The 22,084-nt window shown below is 39.3% G+C and overlaps 2 protein-coding genes across 2 annotated transcripts; one reads left to right on the top strand and one right to left on the bottom strand.

Moving 5' to 3' along the window:
- The first annotated feature begins 1,917 nt into the window (after positions 1-1,917).
- On the top strand, positions 1,918-14,108 carry LOC110722623 (calcium-dependent protein kinase 1-like). The gene is made up of 8 exons (XM_021901893.1): positions 1,918-2,747; positions 8,432-8,575; positions 10,017-10,169; positions 11,192-11,307; positions 11,407-11,574; positions 12,965-13,092; positions 13,200-13,299; positions 13,497-14,108. The coding sequence occupies exons 1-8, from the start codon at positions 2,021-2,023 to the stop codon at positions 13,578-13,580; spliced, it is 1,620 nt and encodes a 539-aa protein (XP_021757585.1). The 5' UTR covers positions 1,918-2,020; the 3' UTR covers positions 13,581-14,108.
- A 3,450-nt stretch (positions 14,109-17,558) lies between these two features.
- Positions 17,559-18,982, bottom strand: LOC110722624. Its single transcript, XM_021901894.1, has 2 exons — positions 18,084-18,982; positions 17,559-17,847 (listed from the first exon to the last, which is right to left on the bottom strand). The coding sequence occupies exon 1, from the start codon at positions 18,927-18,929 to the stop codon at positions 18,096-18,098; it is 834 nt and encodes a 277-aa protein (XP_021757586.1). The 5' UTR covers positions 18,930-18,982; the 3' UTR covers positions 17,559-17,847; positions 18,084-18,095.
- Between the last annotated feature and the right edge of the window lie 3,102 nt (positions 18,983-22,084).

The raw sequence follows: 22,084 nt of genomic DNA, 5'->3' as shown, positions 1-22,084 counted from the left end.
ACAAAAGAGGTGTGGCTACCTGATTCGGCCTAATACTGATCAACTTCATAGTTCTCGGGTACCTCATTGAACCAAGGTATGGGAGTTCTAACCAACGACTGACCATCTTCCACCTGTGTTGGTTCATCATCCCCCTCTCCGTTCTCGTCCTCATCATCCATTTCCGCATACACATCATACACCGACAATTCATTATTCACAACATCATCAAAATGATTTGGCTCTTCTCGAAACGGTGAACCATCATCACCTTGCATAGGAGAGTAGCTATGCAATTGCATCGGCGAAGATGCCACGGTGTTCAATGACGACGGAGCAGGCTGGCCGAACATTGTCATGCGTCCCCCCGCATGTACTGGTGAAGCTATATGAGAACTAAAAGGCAAGTGAAATTGGTCGTCCTGCATCATTCGAGTGAAAGAACCCATCCCATATGCATTCGATGGAATGTGGTTTGCGGGCTCTTGGAAGGACGCGGTGTTGTAATCAGAGACATATGTAGCTTGTTGTTCTGCCCGAGTACTTTATTGGGTACATATAGGCACTGTTTCTACATATATCTCATTGGAAAAACCCTTCATTCCTACCATGCTCCTCAAACCTTTCAAATGTCTGTTCGTAGAGACAGGTAACACTTGCACCCCATGACCAGTATCACACCTCATTTTAAGGTTCAGTTCAACAGTCATAGGGTTTGAACCAATACAATTGTGAACCTCATTCATCAGATCAGTCACAGTCATGTTCGGTTCAAGTGTTATAAGGTCCATATTCCCTCCACTGTACTCCACATTTGATCCATTACACAAAATTTCACCTCCCCATCGACATAACAACGCTACATTTTGTCCAGCCATATTCTACATAACAACCAAAACACATTTTACGTAAAGCCGTTAAATCATCCCTAAATCACCACAATCAAACAAAAAAATTTTACATACTCTACAAATTAACTACTAAGAACCCCTAAATCACCATTATTACACAACAATGTAGGTAATTACAATTGTTCAAAACCTAATAATTATCAACCATTGTCAACAATTTTCAACAAAACCAACAACAACAATTCAACATTATCCAAACTATTATCAACACTACCATTATCAACACTAACAATTCAACAATTACCAACACTAATAATTCAACAATACCAACACTAACAATTCAACATTTTTAACGCTAACAACTCAACCTCATCAACATTTTAACCCAATTCCAAAAAAATTAGAAATCACCAACATAAACCCTAGAATTTAAAACACAAAGAAAGTTGAATGAATACCTATTTCAGGGTGAGGGGAGTGTATAGTGGGCTACACGGAGGGCGACAGTGGAGGTGACGGCGGGCGACGGTGGAGGTGGCGGCGCCGACGACGGTCTACACGGAGGAGCACAAGTATGAGAGAGAGGGGGATTAAGTTAGAGTTTGGGAAAGAAGGGGTTTGAGAATGAAGGAGGAGGAAATGAAATGAAATACGCTGTTGGAGGGAAAAAAAAAACGACAGAAACGCTGTCTCAGACAGCATTTCATTAATAACCTTAAACGCTGTTTGAGACAGCGTTTATAGTTCCAGAGTTAAACGCTGTCTGGGACAGCATCTTTGGTATAACTGTTTTTTTTTTAAAAATATTTTTATAAATAAAAGGCAATTACAAAATTTTTTAAAAAAAGGTCAACAACAAAGACGCTGTCCCAGACAGCGTTTTTAGGTTGATTTTTTTTTTAAAAAAAACCCAGACATAAAACGCTGACCGAGACAGCGTTTTAGCCTGGAAGCTTAGATTGGTAAATACTTTTGCCACGCAACCATTTTGGTTAATATTTGCCAAAATTGGCTCACTTTGGAAAAACGTCCTCATCCTTCAATCCCACCAATTGAATTTGTCAAACCCTTCAAACCCAACCCAACCCAACCCAACCCAATCCACCTTCATCTTCAGACATAAAAAAACCCCATTTTCCCCACTTCTTCCGCCATATCCAATTCTCCCCTATTTTCTCTCTCCTCCAATAATGGGCAACTGTAATGGCTTACCCTCCACTCTCTCTCAACTCCGCTCTTACGACAACCGCCCTGACCCTCCACTTCCTTCGCCACCACCTCAACAACCTCACGACCACCCTGACCCTCCGCCGCAACAACCGTCGCAGCAGCAGCAGCAACAATCATCGCAGCAGCAAAAGCAACAACCACAAAACCAACAACAAAATTATTCTCATACTTCCGATATCGGCCGAGTCCTCGGCCGACCAAAAGAAGACGTCCGCGCCAGCTACATTTTCGGCCCCGAATTAGGGCGTGGACAATTTGGTGTCACCTACTTAGTCAGTCACAAAGAAACCAAACTCCAATTCGCTTGTAAATCAATTTCTACTCGGAAACTACTCAACCAAGACGATGTCGATGATGTTCGCCGTGAAGTTCAGATTATGCACCATCTTACTGGTCACAGGAACATTGTTGAGCTTAAAGGTGCATATGAAGATCGTCACTCTGTCAATTTGGTTATGGAATTGTGCGCAGGCGGCGAGCTCTTTGATCGGATTATTGCGAAAGGGCATTATTCGGAGCGCGAGGCGGCGCGGTTGTTTCGGCAGATTGTTACGGTTGTGTATAATTGTCATTCTATGGGGGTTATGCATAGAGATCTTAAACCTGAGAATTTCTTGTTCTTGAGCTCTCTCGAAGATTCGCCATTGAAAGCAACTGATTTTGGTCTTTCTGTTTTCTTCAAATCAGGTATGAGTTCTTGGTTGTTTAAATTATGATTTATTGTTGATTTATTTTGGTTTATATAATAGATGGTAAATGATGTTACATACAATCATGTATTGTTGATTGTTAGGTTAGTATAAGATTGTAAATGATGATGGTATTATGATAGTGTTAGAATTAAATCTAATTATAGACTTTTATCATCGTATTAAATTAAATGGTATTCAATAATATATGTAAAATCGGGTTATTACTCGGTATCAAGTAGTTGCGGAAGCAATTTACGGCTCAGTATACCGGTATACGGAGTATAATGGGTGTGGAAGAGTAATCATTACATGGTACTCAGTATAATGAGAAGCATACTTGAGTAAATTGATTGAGAATTTAGAGTTTTTAATACATGGAGAAAAATATTGAAGCAGATTTAGGGTAGTTAAATATGTTACGAGTACATTACATTGTTAAATAAATGTTTGTTGGAATATTATGGATTTTGGTATCAGGGAATGTTGATAGGAAATTATTTCATAACAAATTAGTTTGGTGCTCTTAGATAATCCATTTATTTTTCAACTCTAATTTAATGTTAACCAACTAAAAAAATGTAATTGCACATGTAAAGTTTGTTACTTTGTGAGAAAGGTGTTAATGATTGAGATCATTATATTCTTTGGGGGGGTTTTGATTTTATGGACTAATTAATTGAATTTGACAACTAATTGCCAACAAGTGTAATGTAATGTTTGTTGAGAGGTGCTTCTATTTGAAACCAGAGATCATACTGGCCACGTATAGCCTTATACCATACCGTACTTTAGCTTCATTATTTTGCTCCTTGTTACATGTTTTTAAAAATACCCACCTAACAATTTCCTTATTTATTTGTCAATTGATTATACAACTGTTATCGAACTCATCAGCTTCATATCCCCTCCCATCTAACCTCCTTTCTCCAACTTCTGGTTGCGTACCACATATCTTGATACACACTGAAAGCATTCTCGTAGATCAACTCTTATGAAATGGTTTCAAGTTTCAAGTCTTGAGATTGTAGTGTTCAGGGCTTGTTGAAAAGCATGTAATTAAGTTTATTTGGAGTCTAAAGTACTAAAACTCCCAGGTCACTAGAAAAATACCACAAGTACTCCCATTATGATTATAACCAATGCTTAGTCATGCTTCACGATTTCCCCAGCTAAAGCCATCCTCATTTGGTTCCCATTAGTGACCAGTCTTTGAGTGGGAGAATCCTTTCTGTTTGACTTGTGCATAAACCTACTGAAGGACTTGTTGCAAAATTGAAAGAATTAACAATATAAGATTTTTTTTATAGGAAAATACATGAGAAGATTAGGGGTTTATTATAAACTACTCCGTATTTTGTTTGGACTTTGGACTTTCCATAAATCCAAGTTCAGGCATTTAGGCCAAATTAATTTACTTTTGGATTTTGTCCTAAATTCAATGAAATTTGAAGAAAGTCTAAAATAATTCAATTGATGTAATTGTATGCTAATTTGGATCTTTACCAAAATTTTAGGACCAATTATCTGCCCAAATTAAGCCCTTGTCCGTATAGCCAAGTCATATAAACCCATATAAAGTTCTACGTCTGAGATATTACTTAATGCACAAGTTTTGTGCTATGCTATCTAAAAATAGTAATACCAAAATATATAATTTTAGTTACAAATTTGGCTTATTAACTTTTGACTAACCAAATACCCACTGGCTAAATCAAAAGTATTTTTTTAAGAAAAAAAAAATCCACTATGTACTCCTAAATTATAATTTGGTTAGATTATTTTTTCTTCGGACATCATCTAAAAATTTTGAATTCATATTTTGAAGCCAATATGAAGGCAATTCCTGCCTTAACAATTCTCCTAAAACCATAGAAAGCTTCTGTGTTTTGTTGTTCCAATCCAGTCCTCTTATCACAATTTTTTCATCTGGAATTGTAATTTATTTTTATCCACTATTTAAAGCATAATTCTGCATATAAAACAATCAACTCCACTTTTATGTATAGCCTTTGTTTCAAATTGATTTTAAACTATAATTTTGGCACACTTCTCAAATTTCACTTTGACCATCGTGTGTGATTTATATGTAAGGAATAATGTAGTGATGTGCAATCTTGCTAGTTTCGCCTCAATATGTATTTTCAAGATAATAACTGTTTATAGTTTGTACAGACTACATATACATAATTAGACTGGTTAGACATAATAATGACCAAAGTTATATATAAACAAGCGTGAAAAAGTAACATGTTAACGTTAAAATCTATCATTTATAGTTTTTTTAATTTAATTTTTTAAACATCTGAAAGTACCTCTATTTCAGACGTAAATTAGCAACGATAATAGTCAAGCTTCAGTAAAATTTCCATCTTTCTCATATGCAGCACATGCTAAAATGGTGTCAGTGATAGTAATCCCAGTCTTCTAGATTATCACTACGTGCTTCCTAATTTTTCACAGCTATTCTACTAACCCATGAGCATGCAAATTGATAATTGATATGGGATTACTTTGTGGACTAGTTGAACAGAACTAGGTAGTGAATTATGCTTCCATATCTGTTTTAAGTGCCTCTTTATACCACATTGTAGGTGAAATCAGTTTATAACAAAAGGAACACTCTTTATTAGAGTGTGTGAGAGGGTTCCTCTTCTTAAGATTGTCTTGGTTGGAATCCTTATTTTGTAGAACTTGGCAGCAAAAATTAAATTAGGCACTCATCACATATGAGGCCTTGAAATCAAAACCGTCTTCTAAGAAGGCAACTTACAGAGCCTATTTATTTTTCTTCCTTCCTGAAATCAAAACCGTCTTCTAAGAAAAAGGGGCTCAATTTGTGGGAAATTCCCCTGCTGTGGATGCAATTGAAAAAAAAAAAAAAAAATCTTTTTTTCATCTTTTGGGTATTTTGCTTTTAGTGAAGGTTTTAAAACCAAAATTTGACCCACCCAATATCTTCTTAATACTCACGGTGCTTGAAGGAAAGAAAAAGTATCAAATAGAAACCTCCCTTCCAATTCCTTGTCAAGCCGAATTTTGTCCTTGTTACCATTGTTAGGAATCAGTTAAAAACTATTAGTGATCAAGGAAGCAAGTGCATTCATTGATGCCTATGGACTACCTTGAATCGATTAAAGTTTTCCATTATCAAAGCCACTTCCAACAAGTATTTTCCCAGATAGAGCGGAGATTTTGTCTTGTGAAAATCTGTCGCTTTGCTGCTAAGAAATCCGTATATTTGTCAAATTGAGGTCAGTCAGGTCACTAACAGCAACATCTAGAAGTACTGATTCAGAGAATGCAGACATAATAAAGATAATAAAAAGTAAAAATTAAAAAACCCAAAGATGATTAGGATGGAAAGGGTGACAAGGGACATGAAACAATTGCATCTTCCGGATCATTTTGCATTGGATAAGGATGAGTGGAGACTGGAGACTGGAGAGAAAAAAGATTACCTAAGAAACTCACAGGGATAACATGTTGGTCCATGTAGATGATCCATAGTAAATGGGTAGAAATTACTCAAATTAGAAGGAGTACTTAATTTTGTCCCAGCAGCAAAACAGTCTCAGGGATAAGACTGAGTTTCCTGTGTTTCGTAAAAAACTACTACCACATTTGCTATAAGGAACTATTTTTATGTTTTGTGGGCTAATAGCAGTTTAGGTATCATTGATTATGGAGTTCATAATCCCTTCGCTTGTTGGACAAATGTTTAGCAATGGTTCTTTGTGAACTTCCAATCAAGTTAATAGTATTACATTGACCCTCAATGGATTAAAAATTTGGGGAATTAACAACCTTTTCAATGTAATAAAGGAAGAGTTGATGCTTCTTTTGGGGAATTGGATAAATCTTGTACATAATATATCTCATCCTATTTTTATTCAGAGGTTTTTCAGTGCGGCAAGCCACATGGTGCGGCAAGGGTTACTTATTGGGTTTTACTTGTATTCTAGGGTTACTTGTATTATGGGTTTACTTGTATTATGAGGTTAATTGTATGGGTTACTTGTATCGTGGGGTTACTTATAGGTGTTACTTATATTATGAGTAACTCCTACAAGAAACTTCATACCAAACCAGTAACACCCTACAAGTAACCCTTGACTAAAACCAGTAACACTCATACAAGTAACCCCAGAATATAAGTAACACCTACAAGTAACCTCTAACAAATTCAGTAACACCCTACAAATAACTCCTGACCAAAACCAGTAACACCCATACAAGTAACCCTATAATACAAGTAACACTTACAAGTAACCCCTAACAAAACCAGTAACACCCAACAAGTAACCCTTGCCGCATCATGTGGCGAGCCGCATATAAAAATTTGTAATTTTTTTTTACTATTGAAACCATCCTGCCCTATTGTCTCATAAGAAATTGAAATCCATTTCTTCTTTCCTCTTCAAGAATAGGTCTTTCCGATTATTAACTTATTTTGGAGGATTATACGAATCTACAAGAAAGAGCCATGGGCTCCTAGCACTCCCTCAAAATTACTCACATCACTACATTTGGCTGATAATATCTCTCAATATGTATTTATTACTTTTGTTAGTTTGTACAAGTAATATCAGTAGATTCATATATTGAAGAACTCTCTTTGTTCTTTTATGTCCTTTTCAGTAACTATAGATATGCAATTTAAGAAAATGTTGAAGAATGTAAGTGGGTGTAAGATAAAGTAGGATTAAGTATGAGAGAGAATATAAAAAGGTGTGTTTGTGATAGAAAAAGGTGAATAAGGGAGTGTATGAAAAGGTGTAATTATTGTGGAGTTGAAGGGGTAAGAATGTAAGATGGTAAAAAAGGTATGACATTAGAATAAAGCAAATCAAGTAAAACAAAGAAGAACGACCAAAAACAAAAAATTAGTAGAACAAAAAGAACAAAGGAAATACTTTTAAAATATCAATCTGTAAAAATTTAATGATATGCAATGAGATAAGTTAGGCTCTGTCCTTCCCTACTTAGTTGAACTTAACTTATTTTTATTGAAAACTTGCTGAAACTTTTTTTTTTTTTTTTTTGAAAAGCCGAGGAGCCTTTTAAGCCAAAATTCAATCTCAAAATGAAAAAGTGGTAGCTTATATAAAGCAAAGGGAATAATTTTAAGTGCCAATATATTGTCACAATTTTAGCATTAATTAAATTTTTGTCCTGTCTCTGGTTAGTTTTTACTTTCCTTTGGATTTGTTTAAATTATTTTTACACTTTTATTTTGGTAAATCTCCACCCTTATCTTAAAGCATCTCTCTTTCTCCTATCAAAAAGCTAGGGCCCCACACTATCTCACATTCACTAAAAATTATCATCTATTACATCTACCTTTTTAATACTTGATTATATATCATTTTACATCTACTTTTCTAATAAAATAACAATTGATAAACCTTATCACCTATGTTGCCGTGTTAAGGGTCAAAACTGATGTGATAAGGAGGGACTAAGTTTCTAGGTGTTGCCAACATCAATCCTACAACATTTAACCGAACCACTTTGGTTTTATGCTAGCTAATATATACCTAATGAAAAATTCCATTCCAGGTAACATAAATCACCACCATTGTGCAAGTTTATTCTACACGAGACTCATTTGTTTATGCAGGAAGTTTATTATCTATCAAAAGTTTAAGTTTATAAACAGTTTTGTACTTGTGGATGCAGGAAACGTTTTTAAAGACCTTGTTGGGAGTGCATATTATGTAGCTCCTGAGGTTTTACGTCGTAGTTATGGTGCTGAAGCTGATGTTTGGAGTGCTGGAGTGATATTATACATCCTCCTAAGTGGAGTTCCACCATTTTGGGGAGGTATTCTTCTTCTCCTCCATTAAGATATTATATGAGATTGAAGTTTCGTGAATTCTCTTGCCCTGTTGTTCATTTATACATAATTTTTCATTTCTGTGTGATGGACACTTTTTATGTTGCTCTCTCAGTTGTTCCATTAATGTTTTTTTTTTCTTTTTTTTTAAATATATATAAGCCTTGCAAAGATTGATTGGCCAATAGATGCCATTATACTACCTCCGGTCCACTTTACTCGCAACTATTTCCTTTTTGGGGTGGTCCAAATTACTTGCAACTTTCCCATTTCTTTCCTTTTTTAGTAACTTTTTAGTGGTAAAGTTACCATTTTACCCTTACTTTTATTTTAAAACACCCTAATTAAAAAACTGATTTTATCTAATTACCTTAAACCCTAACATGAATTAAGTTAATTATTTTCACCAAAATCAACCCCTTTCCATCTAATCAGCCACCTTTTGGAATTTCAGCCACCTTCATCTTCCTCCTCATCACCTTCATCAAATTTCTACATCTTCTTCCTCATCCCCATTTTTTTTCTCTCCTCCTTCAACCTGTCTTGATTTCAGCGGCGATTTTCGGTGAGTTTTATCAGATTTTAGGGGCGATTTCCGACGACTTTAAGAGTTTGATGTCGAAGGAATTTTCCGGCGATAATTCGGCAGACTCCTTTGCGAGTGTTCACTGCATTTCCTTCTGGTGGCGAGCTAGGAAATCGGTTGCTGGGTTTGTGGGTTCGTGGATCTTTGGGTTCGTGGGTTTGTGGATCTTTGGGTCTGTGGGTTTGGGGTGGTTTCAGATCGTTGGTGGGGTTCTCTCTCCTCTCCTTCCTCGTGGTTTAAGATCGGCTGCGGCGTGGTCTACAATCGTTGGCCTCGTGGGTTTCAAATCGATGGGTTGGGGTTGGTGGTTTCGGTGTTGTTTGTGTCGGTGTGGTCTAAGATCGGTGGCCTCGGGTCTGCTGGATTGGTTGTGTCGGTGTGCTGGGTTGGTGGTCGTAGGTTAGTGGTCGTGGTCTGGGTTTGGTCGTTGGTTTGGTGGTCGTGGCTGGGTTGGTGGTCGTGGCTGGGTTTGGTGGTAGGTGGTGGTGGTGGTGGTGGCCGGTGGGTGTTTTCTGTGCAGCTAGGTGGTGCCGGTAGTGGTGGGTAAATTTTAAATAAATTTAATTGAATTTGTTTTTTTTTTTTTTAAGGTTGAATTAAAACTTAAGCATATACCCTTATCTTTCAATAATCATGCTTATGATCTTTTGCCTCGGCCTCCGCAATCACCCTCAAAGTTGCTAGTAAAGTGGACCGGAGGTAGTATATATTTTCACTTTATAAATTGGATTCTTGTTTGGATAGAATCTAACTGCTGAACTTGTTTTGTAAGGGCTATATTGTTTACCATATCTTTTGCTTATTGATGCACAATACTGACATTTTTTCCTATTCCATGTAAGAGAATGAGCAGGGTATCTTTGATGCTATTTTACGGGGCATTCTTGATTTCACATCTGATCCATGGCCTTCAATATCCAGTAGTGCCAAAGATCTTGTGAAGAAGATGTTGCGTCAGGAGCCTAAGGACAGGCTTTCTGCTCTTGATGCTTTAAGTAAGTTTTATGCAAGATTTATATTCTAAAGTATATAAGACAAAAGCATGACTATATGAAAGTGCTAAATGACATCCCATTGCCATCATTATGAATCACTTCATATATCGGAGTACTATTATTAAATGAAATTTCACCATCCCATAATCAAGAGTAACATCTAAAACTGTTTAATTTTCCTAAAAATGAATGTAATGTCTACGGACATAAATAAATGTTATTTGATGTTCATTACTGTGGTCATCTTTCTGATAGGCTTACAGCTTACTTCACTCTTTTAGATAGATTAGTCATTTTTCTTATAATGATCCAAACTATGGATGATTGAACAAATATTTACTTAACTTCATACTAGGATGTTAATAGTCCCAACTTTAGAGGGATGGTTTTAAAGACTGTAGTTATTATGTTCTATAAGTTTGCTTTCGTTCTTTTTTTTTTTTTTGAAAAAAAATATTCTACTTTTACTGCTGGTATTATTTAGTAACTTTGGGATCGTGTGACTTCTCAATGCAAATTAATTCATCCTTTTGCTTTTGAGAAAATAACTTTCCAATTATACTAGGGTGGCTAACGTGTGCAATGCACGCGCTGTAGTTAACCATGTCCAGAGGGAAATTATATAACCAAATATTTTTAGGGGTATAAATGTTTCCACACTATTCTTTAAAGTTCACAAAAGAGGCAATTGACATTTGACACTAATGAGGGAAAATAAGTAAATAACCATTTTAGAGGGTATAATTGTCCGGACACTATTCATTAGAACTAATTCAATTTTTTTTAAAGGTAGTAAAAAAAAAAAAGGATAGTCTTCAAGAAAAAAATTGCTAACTTTAAATTCTTGGGAAAAAAATTACATTGGTACCATCAAAGTTTGAAGGTTGACCCCCCCCCCCTCACTCTCACACAAAAAAAGCACTCCTACAGTTTTGATTATATAAATCCAATTATCCTTTGTAAATATACCTTAATTCCCTTCTATAATTGAACTTGACGACGTAATTCTGAATGAACTGCAGACCATCCATGGATGAGAGAAGATGGAGAAGCTCCTGACAAGCCAATTGATATTGCTGTTTTAACCAGAATGAAGCAATTCAGAGCAATGAACAAACTGAAAAAAGTAGCATTAAGGGTGAGATCTGAAGGCTCAGTTGTTCTCTCCCGAATTCCATTTCTATTTTCTGGCTTATTTTTTATGACACTTCATATGCATGCTCTCCTTCCTTTCTAGGTAATTGCTGAGAACCTTTCTGAAGAAGAAATAATGGGTTTAAAAGAAATGTTTAGATCTATGGATACAGACAACAGCGGAACTATTACCTATGAAGAGTTAAAGGCTGGTCTTCCAAAGCTGGGAACCAAGCTGTCAGAGTCTGAAGTCAGGCAGTTGATGGAAGCGGTATGCCCCTAATATTATCGTTTATTTCTTTGTTAATTGTGTCTTATACAGAGTGAATGTTCAACCTTTGGCATTATAGATTAAAAACCTTATGCCAAACAGATTTAAGGCACGAAGTTGTAGATTTTTAAGAGGATCATTACATGTTCACTCTAGTCAATTAGTCGGTACTTCCTCTGTTCATATATTATTGTGGCACTTGGACTTTTTCAATTTTCACTTTGACTATTTGTTTTACGATAAAAAGAAATGTCATCATGTTATATGTTGTTGAATTAGTCTCAAGGTATATTTTTTTATCAATAGATAAATTAAAAAACAATTGTTAGACTTGTGCACGGGCAATTGTGAAATTACAAATGTTGCAATACTAAAAGTGGGGAAGAAGGATACTTGACCTTGAGCTCCTTTTTATTTGGGATTATAATATTCACCTGACCTAAAAAGCGATGGTTTTTAAATTCTTTTAAATACCCAACTTATATTGATGATGGGAAAATGATAGAAATGAACCAACTATTTGAAAGACCATTCATAAATCATGTGAAATGCTACTTGAGTTACTTTTTGTTCTTTACACTTGTACGTTGTTCTATTTTGGAAAATGATTTTTTTACACTTGTACCCTCCTCTTTTCTACTTAAGTAACCCATTTTATGAGTCACTAGTCGTTAATAAATCCAATATCATGTTTTTTTGCCATCCCCCCCCCCCCAACTTTTTCATTCTGTTTATCTGAGTCTCCGTGCCTAAATTATTGTGCAAATTTTAACTGTCAAGAATACTAAAGAACATAGATATTGCCTTTACAGTAGGTATTAGCACAATGTGGCAATTATGAAGGGAGTACATGATTTACTGCTGTGAATTACACATGTAATTTCATGCAATTAAAGCTGTTATACTTGCCAATTATATGAAAAAAAAAAAAAGGAAAAGGATAGTCTGTACCTTGATTTGCTGGGGTATGTCCCTTAATGCTTTTACCTTTGGGGTTTTCAGGGAATATTGCTTCAAGATATCGCCTTAAGTTCAAACACTACCATTGTCTTTGGGTGTTTTGAGCTGGAGGGTTGTGACTTTGTGTGCTACCAAACTTTGAAATTTAAGCTGTATAGTTAAAATAAAAATTTGGCAAAACTTATAATGTTAAAGAAATTAGTTCTCATTATTGATTGAAACCTTATCCTGTTTTCCACCTTTTTTTGAAGGAAGTTTCTGTTTTCCATGGATTCAATATGTAAATAACTTCATTGTACACTTTGCTGCCATGTATAGCTTTATTATAGCAGTTCATTTAACAATCAGTTTCACATATTTTATTTTAAAATTCTAGCTCTGCAAATTGAGCTTAAAGCAACTTTATGACAATGTGTATTTTCAATTGCAGGCTGATATCGATGGTAATGGAACCATTGATTACATGGAGTTCATCACAGCCACAATGCATATGAATAGGATGGAGAAGGAGGACCATCTGTACAAGGCCTTTGAATATTTTGACGAGGACAAGAGCGGGTAGCTTGCTCTTGGTTTTTAAATGTCTTGTATATTTTTGAAACAGTTTCAACAGCTTTGTATCCTGATTAATGAATACTGTCTTGCTTGGTTTATCACTTCATTAGGTACATAACCATGGAGGAACTAGAGCAAGCCTTGAAGAAGTATAATATGGGTGACGAGAAAACAATAAAGGAGATAATTGCTGAAGTTGACACAGATAATGTATCTTCTTGTCTATGATTCCTTATGTCCCTTGTAGTAGATATTCATAATTCATAATCCTGCTTAGCTCCTGCCTCATTATTCTTGAACATAGCTTGTCATTTTATAGTTATGCTCTCATTCATCTCGAAGAGACTCTAATGCTATATGGCATTGTTTTTAATTGGACTAAATTATATTTCTCCTCTCCTATGCAGGATGGTAGAATTAATTATGAGGAATTTGTAGCTATGATGAAGAAAGGCAACCCTGATTTGGGTTTAAACAGACGAAGAAGATGATTCATAGGACAGTAACTTTGTAATATGACTACTATGACTGTCATGTGGAGCTCGTCTACGCTAGTCCTTGAACGATGGCAGAGATTTTGTCAATATCCAAACTTCTCCAACTATTTATGCCTTTGGAGTAGAGTGGATCTGATCCAGTGTTGTACAATTATTATGTAAGGTCCTATGTATATTTATTTGGTTCCTAGTTGTGTATTTTTTTTCTTTCTGTCATTGTACAATTGTTAATTGTTTACTTGTGTCATTCATCTGGTGAGCTGAATTCATTTTGCTGTAAATTAGTTGAGTTGTGACAGTGGTTTATACATATATATATATGGGGGCCATTTTGGGCTATGGAAACTTGGAATCCCTTAGAGTATGCTGCCCTCGGCGAGTGATTACTGAGGCATGCATATGATTATTTGAATGTATACTTTTGAGATAAAACGGGTATGATTTGGTCCCTAATATGAGCTTTATAAAGGCAGAGATTTCATCTGTTCTTTCTTTGAGTACTGAGGTCTGAAATTTATGTCACATTTCATGCATGCAGTATTGCATTGGTGATATTGCCAATATATTATCCAATTAAAAAAAAAATTGCTTCTGTTTCTCTTGGGAATATTATTTTAATACGTGTTAAAATTTGTCACTTTTATTGAACAAATTATTGTACTACTTCCGGTCCAAATTACTTACAACTTTGGGGTACTATTTGTGAGATATTAAATATTTCAAAGTTGCGAGTAATTTGGACTGAAGGTAGTATATGATATGATATCTAGAGAAGATGAAATAACATACTCGTATCATAAGGGATTTTAATATGTGTGCTTATTTTTACTCCAGAAATCTTTAAAAGGATGCAAATAAATAAATAAATAAATAAAAAGGGGAAAAAATGCAGACATGGAATGAAATGCCCGATAGCTTTGGATCATTATAAAAACATATTTCATTTTTCATTTGTTTCTTTGTTTGCTAATCACCCTCTTAAGTCTAAATCATCGATAAACAACAATTTTCATATTTCATTCTTTTATCTTTTTAAGAGAGATTGCGAGAGATCATCTCTGTCGACTATGGTAAGTTTTTTGCCATTTCTGTAACATCTTCATATTTATCAGACCTACATTTCTGTAGAAATGTGTAATTCTCCTTAATTGGAGTGTTTCTCATTAATCAATATATATAGGTATTTACAACCTAATTATGAGAGGCTAATTACACACGATATATCTTTACAGAATATTAACAAGATAATATATAAATCTATTATCTAACACACCCCCGCAGTCGAAGCGGGAGGAGGACGAACGCTAAGACTGTCTCTGAAATCTAAGAATAGTTGGCGAGGTAAACCTTTAGTGAAAATATCTGCGTACTGTGAAGAAGAAGGAACATGTAAGACCTTAATATCACCAAGTGCAACCTTATCACGGACAAAATGAATGTCGATCTCAATGTGCTTGGTACGATGGTGTTGTACCGGGTTGCAAGACAAGTAAACAACAGAAATATTATCACAATAAACCAAGGATGCCCGTCGAACGGGGCAATGTAACTCGAGAAGGAGATTCCTGAGCCAACATAATTCAGAAACAACATTAGCAACACCTCGATATTTTGCTTCGGCACTTGATTTAGACAATGTAGCTTGTCGTTTTGCGGACCAGGAGACCATATTATCACCCAAATAAACACAATACCCTGAAGTGGAGCGCCGAGTGTCCGGGCAGCCTGCCCAATCGACATCTGTGTAAGAAGTAAGTCTCGTAGGCGCAGAACGGTACAAATGTAGGCCATGATCATAAGTGCCTTTGATATATCTGATAATACGCTTAAGAGCGTTAAAATGAGGTTCCCTAGGAGCATGCATAAACAGACAAACCTGCTGAACGGCATAAGCAATGTTAGGTCTCATGAAAGTGAGATACTGAAGGGCACCTGCGAGGCTCCTGTAGAGAGAGGGATCCTGCATTGGCTCACCATCGTGAGCACTGAGCTTCGACTTAGTGTCGACTGGAGTAACAACCGGTTTGCAATTATCCATCTTAGCCCTGTGAATAATCTCCTCTGCATACTTACTCTGACAAAGAATCATGGAGTCCTTTGTGCGGGTGACACAAATTCCCAAAAAATAACTCAGCTTCCCTAAATCAGTCATCGAAAACTCGGACTTGAGAAGGGCAATTATATCACCCTTTAATTTTTCAGAGGAAGCTGTAAGAACAATGTCATCAACATAGAGCAAAAGATATGCAACATTAGCACCATGTCGCAAAATAAAGAGAGAATTATCACTTTTGCTGCATACAAAACCAATCTGCAAGAGATAATTAGCAAACCGTTGGTACCAAGCCTGTGGGGCTTGTTTAAGACCATAAAGAGACCTATTAAGTCGACAAACATGAGTCGGAGCATCAGGATTAACAAATCCTGGCGGTTGATGCATATACATCGTTTCTTTGAGGTTGCCATGAAGAAACGCATTTTTCACATCTAACTGATGAATGGGCCAGTCTCTACCCAGAGCAATACTCAAAACCGTACGAATAGTCGCCGGTTTCACCACAGGACTAAAAGTTTCATCACAGTCCACACCAACCTGTTGAGACTTGCCATTGACAACAAGTCTTGCTTTGTGCCTCTCCAATTCACCATTTTTCCTGTATTTGTGTTTAAACAACCACATACAACGAATAATATTGACCCCCTCCGGTCTTGGAACAAGATCCCAAGTATGCTGACTAGTAAGAGAATTAAATTCCTCATTCATGGCGGCATTCCAGTTATGGTCAAGCAATGCTAATTTCGGATTTTTCGGAATTGGAGAAATATCGGGAAACACAATATTGGCTTGGTATTTGGGGTTCGGCTTAAAAATTCCGTCTTTAGCACGAGTGGTCATAGTGTGGGAAGGCTGTATATGGGGCCGAGATTGAGGAGAGAGGACCGGGGTAGGATTCGGTAATGAACCGAATTGGATAGATGGTGAAATGGGGGAAATAGGTGGGCTAGGAGGTGAATTTCGTGGATTGGGCAGGGGGGTTCGCAGTTGGGCCGTGGTCTGCTGGACTCCCCCGCAGCCCACCTGCGAACTATTCTGTGGGGTGAGTGGAGTTAAAGGAGAGTTGGGTGGAGAAGGTGGCGGGTTTGGGCTTGCTGGCAGTGGGTTGGGCTGCGTGTGTGGAGTGGGATTGGGCTGACTTTGCAGTAGTAAGGGAAGGAAATCAAAGGAGGTGCTTGACTCCAAAAAATCATAGTCATCATTTTTAAATTGTTTGAGGTTCGAGAAAGGAAATTGATCCTCAACAAAAGTCACGTGACGGGAAATGATAATTTTATTGGAGGAAAGATCATAGCATAAGTAACCTCTATGATTAGAAGGAAAACCCAAGAAGACACACGGAGTAGATCTAGGGGCAAGCTTATGATGTGCCGTAGCACTCAAGTTTGGGTAACATAGACAACCGAAAACACGAAGGTGATCATAGGTAGGAGTTCTTCGATAAAGAATGTCGGTTGGAGTGCGATTTTGGATGGTTGTGGATGGAAGAATGTTAAGAATGTAGGCAACCATATGAATCGCATAAACCCAAAATAAGGGAGGAAGAGAGGCATGGAAAAGAATAGTGCGAGACATGTTATTAATTGTGCGAATAATTCTTTCGGCTTTGCCGTTTTGGGAAGAAGTGTGAGGGCAAGAGAGACGAAAGAGCATGCCATGATGTGCACAAAATTTGTGGAATGGGGAATTGTCAAATTCACGGCCATTGTCATTTTGAAAGGTCTTAACATTCCTTTCGAATTGAGTTTTAACATATGCTCGAAAATTAAGAAGAATATCAAAGACTTGAGACTTATATTTGATAGGAAAAACCCAAATAAAATGAGAGAAATCATCAAGTAACACAAGGTAGTATTTATGACCCATTTTGCTAACAATTGGAGAAGTCCATAAATCGATATGAATAACATCAAAGGGAGAAAAAGTAACAGTATTAGATGACTTAAAAGGAAGTCGTACATGTTTTCCCAAAGGACAAGATTAGCAAAAATAAGAACCATTTCTCTTATTACAACGAATTAAATTTTTGTTTCTAAGAATATCAAAACCTGATTCGCCGGGGTTTCCAAGTCTATGATGCCAAACTGAAGGAGAAATTGCAGCTAGAGAAAGATGACTAGAGCCATATGAAACGGAAGAAGTTGAAAAAGTATAGAGGTCCCCCACACTATTGCACCGAGCTAGAGTTGTCCCCGAAAGAAGGTCCTTCACAGAAAAACCGAGAGGGTCAAATTCAACAGAAACAGAATTGTCACATGCAAATTTTCTAACAGAAATTAAATTTTTAATGATGTTAGGAACATATAGGACATTCTTAAGGTGGAAAGGTGGGTTAGGTGAGGGAGTAGTGGTTGTGCCATAACCATAAACAGAAATGCGTTTGCCATCATCAACAAAAATATATTGAGGAAAACTCAAACTAGAAAGGTTAGAAAGAATACCCGAGTCTCGAGTCATATGAGAAGTGGCCCCCGTGTCCATGTACCATCCGTTATAGGTGGACCGTAACCGTGTTGACTGCCAACGTAGTAGGCCTGATTCTGTTGCGGGCGTGGGCCCAAGATGGAGCCCTGCTGCTGCCCACGATAAGAGAAAGCACCTACTAGGCCAGTGGGAAAGGGACAGGGCGGAGAAGCCCACTGACCCTGCTGCCGGGGAGCCCAGCCATACGACCTACCCCACTGAGGGCTTTGCTGCTGCTGCTGGGCCTGATTGGCATTGGGCCCAGTTGCTTGTTGTTGTTGGGTGTTATTGTTGTTGCGATTTTTCCCACGGCCCTTCCCCTTTCCATTGCTGCTGCCACGCCCCTTCCCCTTTCCTCGTCCGCCGCCACCGCCGGTCTGCTGGTGGTCGGAAACCGGTGACTGTGACGTCGGAGTGTTGCCGGAGGTTGGAGATTGGGAATGTTGGGCCACAAGAGCGTGCTGTCCAGATTCGGACTGCTTGTTTTGTCGAGTTTCCTCCAAGAGAAACATAGAACGAGCCTTATTGAAGCTTGGGGTGGGATCGGACTGAGAAACAATGGCAGCCACCGTGTCATATTCGCCCATAGTGAGACCGGCAATGAGTTGCATAACCATCTTGCGATCGGAGACGGGGCAATCAACATTAGCGAGTTGGTCCGCGAGTAATTTGAGTTGCTTACAATAATCAGACATATTTGCAAAATTCTCAAGCTTTGTTTTTGCAAATTGTTCCTCCAAATACACAGCCCTAGTATGCTTATTGTCATGAAAAATCTCCTCAAGCCGGGTCCATAATTCGAGAGCCGTTGCACCCGGTTTCATGATTGTGGTAACTAGGTCACGGGAAATAGTCCCATAGATCCCATTTTTCACTATAGCATCTGTTTGGGTCCAATTTAGTCAAAATTGGGCCTAAGCACTAAATGATCCAATTAAAAGCCCAAGGTCAAGGTTCAACTCTCCAATTGTGCAAAAGTCAAAGGTCAGCCCACAAAGCAAGCCAATTGGGCTAAGGCCCAACCTCTCCATGTATGATGAGGTATAAAAGCCATCATATTGACACATTCTCATATTGACGTTCATACTCATATTCTGATTCATATGCTCATTCATATATTCGGATATATTCCATAAAAGCCTCAAGCTACAAACTCTCTTGCATAGTGTCTTCTTTTTACACATTGTACTGACTTTAGCATCGGAGGGGCCTTCCTCGGCAACACCCCCGAGGCTAGTTTACGTGTGTTTACTGTGCAGGAAACCTTCGGCCCAACATAACTTGGACCGAATCCAGTCTTCTCCATTTCAGCGGACCTTCGGCAAGGTCCCATTGTTTTCACCCGAAACAATTTGGCGCCGTCTGTGGGGAAGACTTTCAAAAATCTTTAAGCCAAATTCCTAACCAAGATCATCTTGCAATTATCTTAGCAGCCATGGCTAAGAACCGCAAGAGCAAAAGCCTCCGTCAAGGAGCGGGCGAAAAGCCTAAAACCCCTACACCATCGCCCTCGCCGGACCGGAACTCTCCCAAGGGTGCCGGCTCGGGGGGAGGATCATACAAGGAGGATTCCCTATCTCCCGTAATGCATGACTCTCAATATAGGCCGGACCACTCTCGGTCTAGCAGGGGTCAGTCTGATCAGAGGACATATTCAGTGTCCCAAAGCCAACCATCGGCTGCGCGGCCTCATTCCCACACTCGGCCGAGGACCCCTTTGACGGGGCCCAGTTCGGAAGAGGTGGCAAGAGCGCTGACAGTACTCATGGAGGCAATGAGGGCACAAAATATGCCACCGCCTCGTGATCGAACTCCTCCGCATACCCGGCATCAGCGGAGGAAGTTAGACCATGACGGTGGGAAGCTTCCTTCCTTCCGGGAACTGGAAGAGTGGGAGGAGGATTCTTGGAAAAATGAAAAACAGAGGAAAAAGAACCCTCGATTATTAAAAGGATCCTCATCCTCAAGACCAGAAGCGCATAAGAGCAGCAGCTCAGCTTCTCGGCCAGAATCTACTCACCGAGAACCTGAGACTGTTCGCAGAAGCGTCCTTGACCGACTCGGCGGCCAGGAACCGAGCGTGCGTAGTCGCCTCTCGTTCCCTGCAGCCGAGGCCCAGACTTCCCAGCCAGGGACGAAAACCACTCCTACCTCTCTAAGAGGGCGGAGCGCGGTCCCTTCGGCCAGGAACAAGGGCAAGGCCGTTATGCTACCCGCTAGTTCACCATTCGAGCAATGGATACTGGAAGAGCGCGTACCCACGGTTAAAATACCGTCGCATATCACATATGACGGGACCACGGATCCGAAGGACCACGTGGCCTCGTATGAGACTCATATGCACCTTTGGCCCAGATCCGAGGCGACTTGGTGCAAATATTTCCCAACCACTCTCAAGGGGGTCGCGCAAGCGTGGATCTCCAAGGGAGTAAGGCAAGGCTCCATAACAGGTTGGGATGATCTGTCCTCCAAGTTCAGGAGCAAGTTTTCCACGGCAAACCGCCGAGAGAAGACTACCGCAGAGCTCATGAGTCTGCAACAGGGGGAAACCGAAAGCCTCCGAGACTACCTGACCCGTTTCAGTAACGAGTCATCAAGCGTCTCCCAGCTGGACCAGGGGTTAGCTGTTTTTGCAATGCAGAATGGCCTTCAGCCAGGAAAGTTCCTAGACTTCATGGTCATGCATACCCCGCAGACCTTGGAGGAAGCTCTTAGTGCTTCGGATAAGTTCATCCGAGCCGAAGAATGGAATAAAGCAAAAACCCAACCTCAATCCGGGGGAGGGAAACAGAGGCAAATACCCTTGTCTGAAGGCCAAGGCCATAAGGCAAAGGGAAAATCAAAGGCTCCGGAGCCATCTTTGGCCAACGACCTAAAGAAGGACAGATTTGCCTCATACACATGCAGATACGAGTCCTACACTCCGCTCTCTCTTCCACGCGCCAAGATTTACAGTGTGACGAAGGAAGAGCAGAGTTACCGAAAGCCGCGACCACTCCCAGAGTGGTATCAGCGAAAAAATAAAAGTCAGTGGTGTGAGTTCCACGAGTCTTCGGGCCACAACACTGAGGAGTGTATCCAACTGAAGGACCAGATAGAGGACATGGTCCGGAAGGGATACTTGAAAAAATACATCGCGGATCACCGCGAGAAAAAAGAATCTGAGAGGTCAGCAAAGGACCCTCGGCAGGACCTTGATTTCCCCCGGAAAAACAGTAAAAAGCCGGAGGGGAAATTCCCTCCGATCAATGTTATCTCGGGAGGAATATACTCGCGGAGGGAGCACAAGCGCCACCTTAGAGCTTTGACTCACCAGGTGAACAACGCTGACATTCAATCTCCCCAGTCGCCGGTGCCGAACATGACGTTCACAGCCGCCGACTGCCGGGGGATCACGTTCCCTCATGAGGATCCGTTGGTGATCATCGCCACGGTGGCCAACCACGACGTCAGTAAGGTCCTTGTTGACGGTGGCAGTGGAGCAAACATTCTGTTCCGAAAGGCCTACAATCAAATTAAGCTGAAGCCCAAGCACCTTACGCCGGTACCCTATCCGGTATCCGGGTTCAATGGGGCTTCAACTTATCCAGATGGGAAGGTGACACTTCCTATCACCATCGGTTGCGATGAGGCAGCCCGGAACGTCATGATTGAATTTTTGGTCATCGACGCTCCTTCAGTGTACAACGTGATTTTGGGGAGACCCATAATTCACGAGATCCAAGGGGTCGTCTCAACTTATCATCAGCTGATGATTTACGTCTCAGACGCCGGCTTCCCCGAAAGGATACAGGGCAACCAAAAGGACGCCCGAAGGTGCAACTACCTCAAGCCATCCAGTAGTCGCCCAGATGACGACAAGGATGAGGAGGGGAAAGGAAAAGAAAGAGAGCCAAGCACAAAAAAGCCGAAAGGCCTAAGTGCTTCGGCCCAAGGATCCGTGCCCAGAGAAAAAGGGCCCGAAGGGGAAAAGGCTGGC

The sequence above is a fragment of the Chenopodium quinoa genome, unplaced genomic scaffold, assembly GCF_001683475.1.
Source record: "Chenopodium quinoa cultivar QQ74 unplaced genomic scaffold, ASM168347v1, whole genome shotgun sequence".
NCBI lineage: Eukaryota > Viridiplantae > Streptophyta > Magnoliopsida > Caryophyllales > Amaranthaceae > Chenopodium > Chenopodium quinoa.
The sequence above is the reverse complement of the archived record's forward strand: the minus strand, read 5'-3'. Positions and strand labels throughout refer to the sequence as shown.

Bases quoted from the DNA above. Each gene is read 5' to 3' on its own strand.
- LOC110722623 (XM_021901893.1), top strand. From the start codon at position 2,021: ATGGGCAACTGTAATGGCTTACCCTCCACTCTCTCTCAACTCCGCTCT. The intron at 2,748-8,431 runs GTATGAGTTCTT...TTGTGGATGCAG, and splicing joins TTCTGTTTTCTTCAAATCAG to GAAACGTTTTTAAAGACCTT. The intron at 13,093-13,199 runs GTAGCTTGCTCT...TCACTTCATTAG, and splicing joins TTTGACGAGGACAAGAGCGG to GTACATAACCATGGAGGAAC.
- LOC110722624 (XM_021901894.1), bottom strand. From the start codon at position 18,929: ATGAAACCGGGTGCAACGGCTCTCGAATTATGGACCCGGCTTGAGGAG.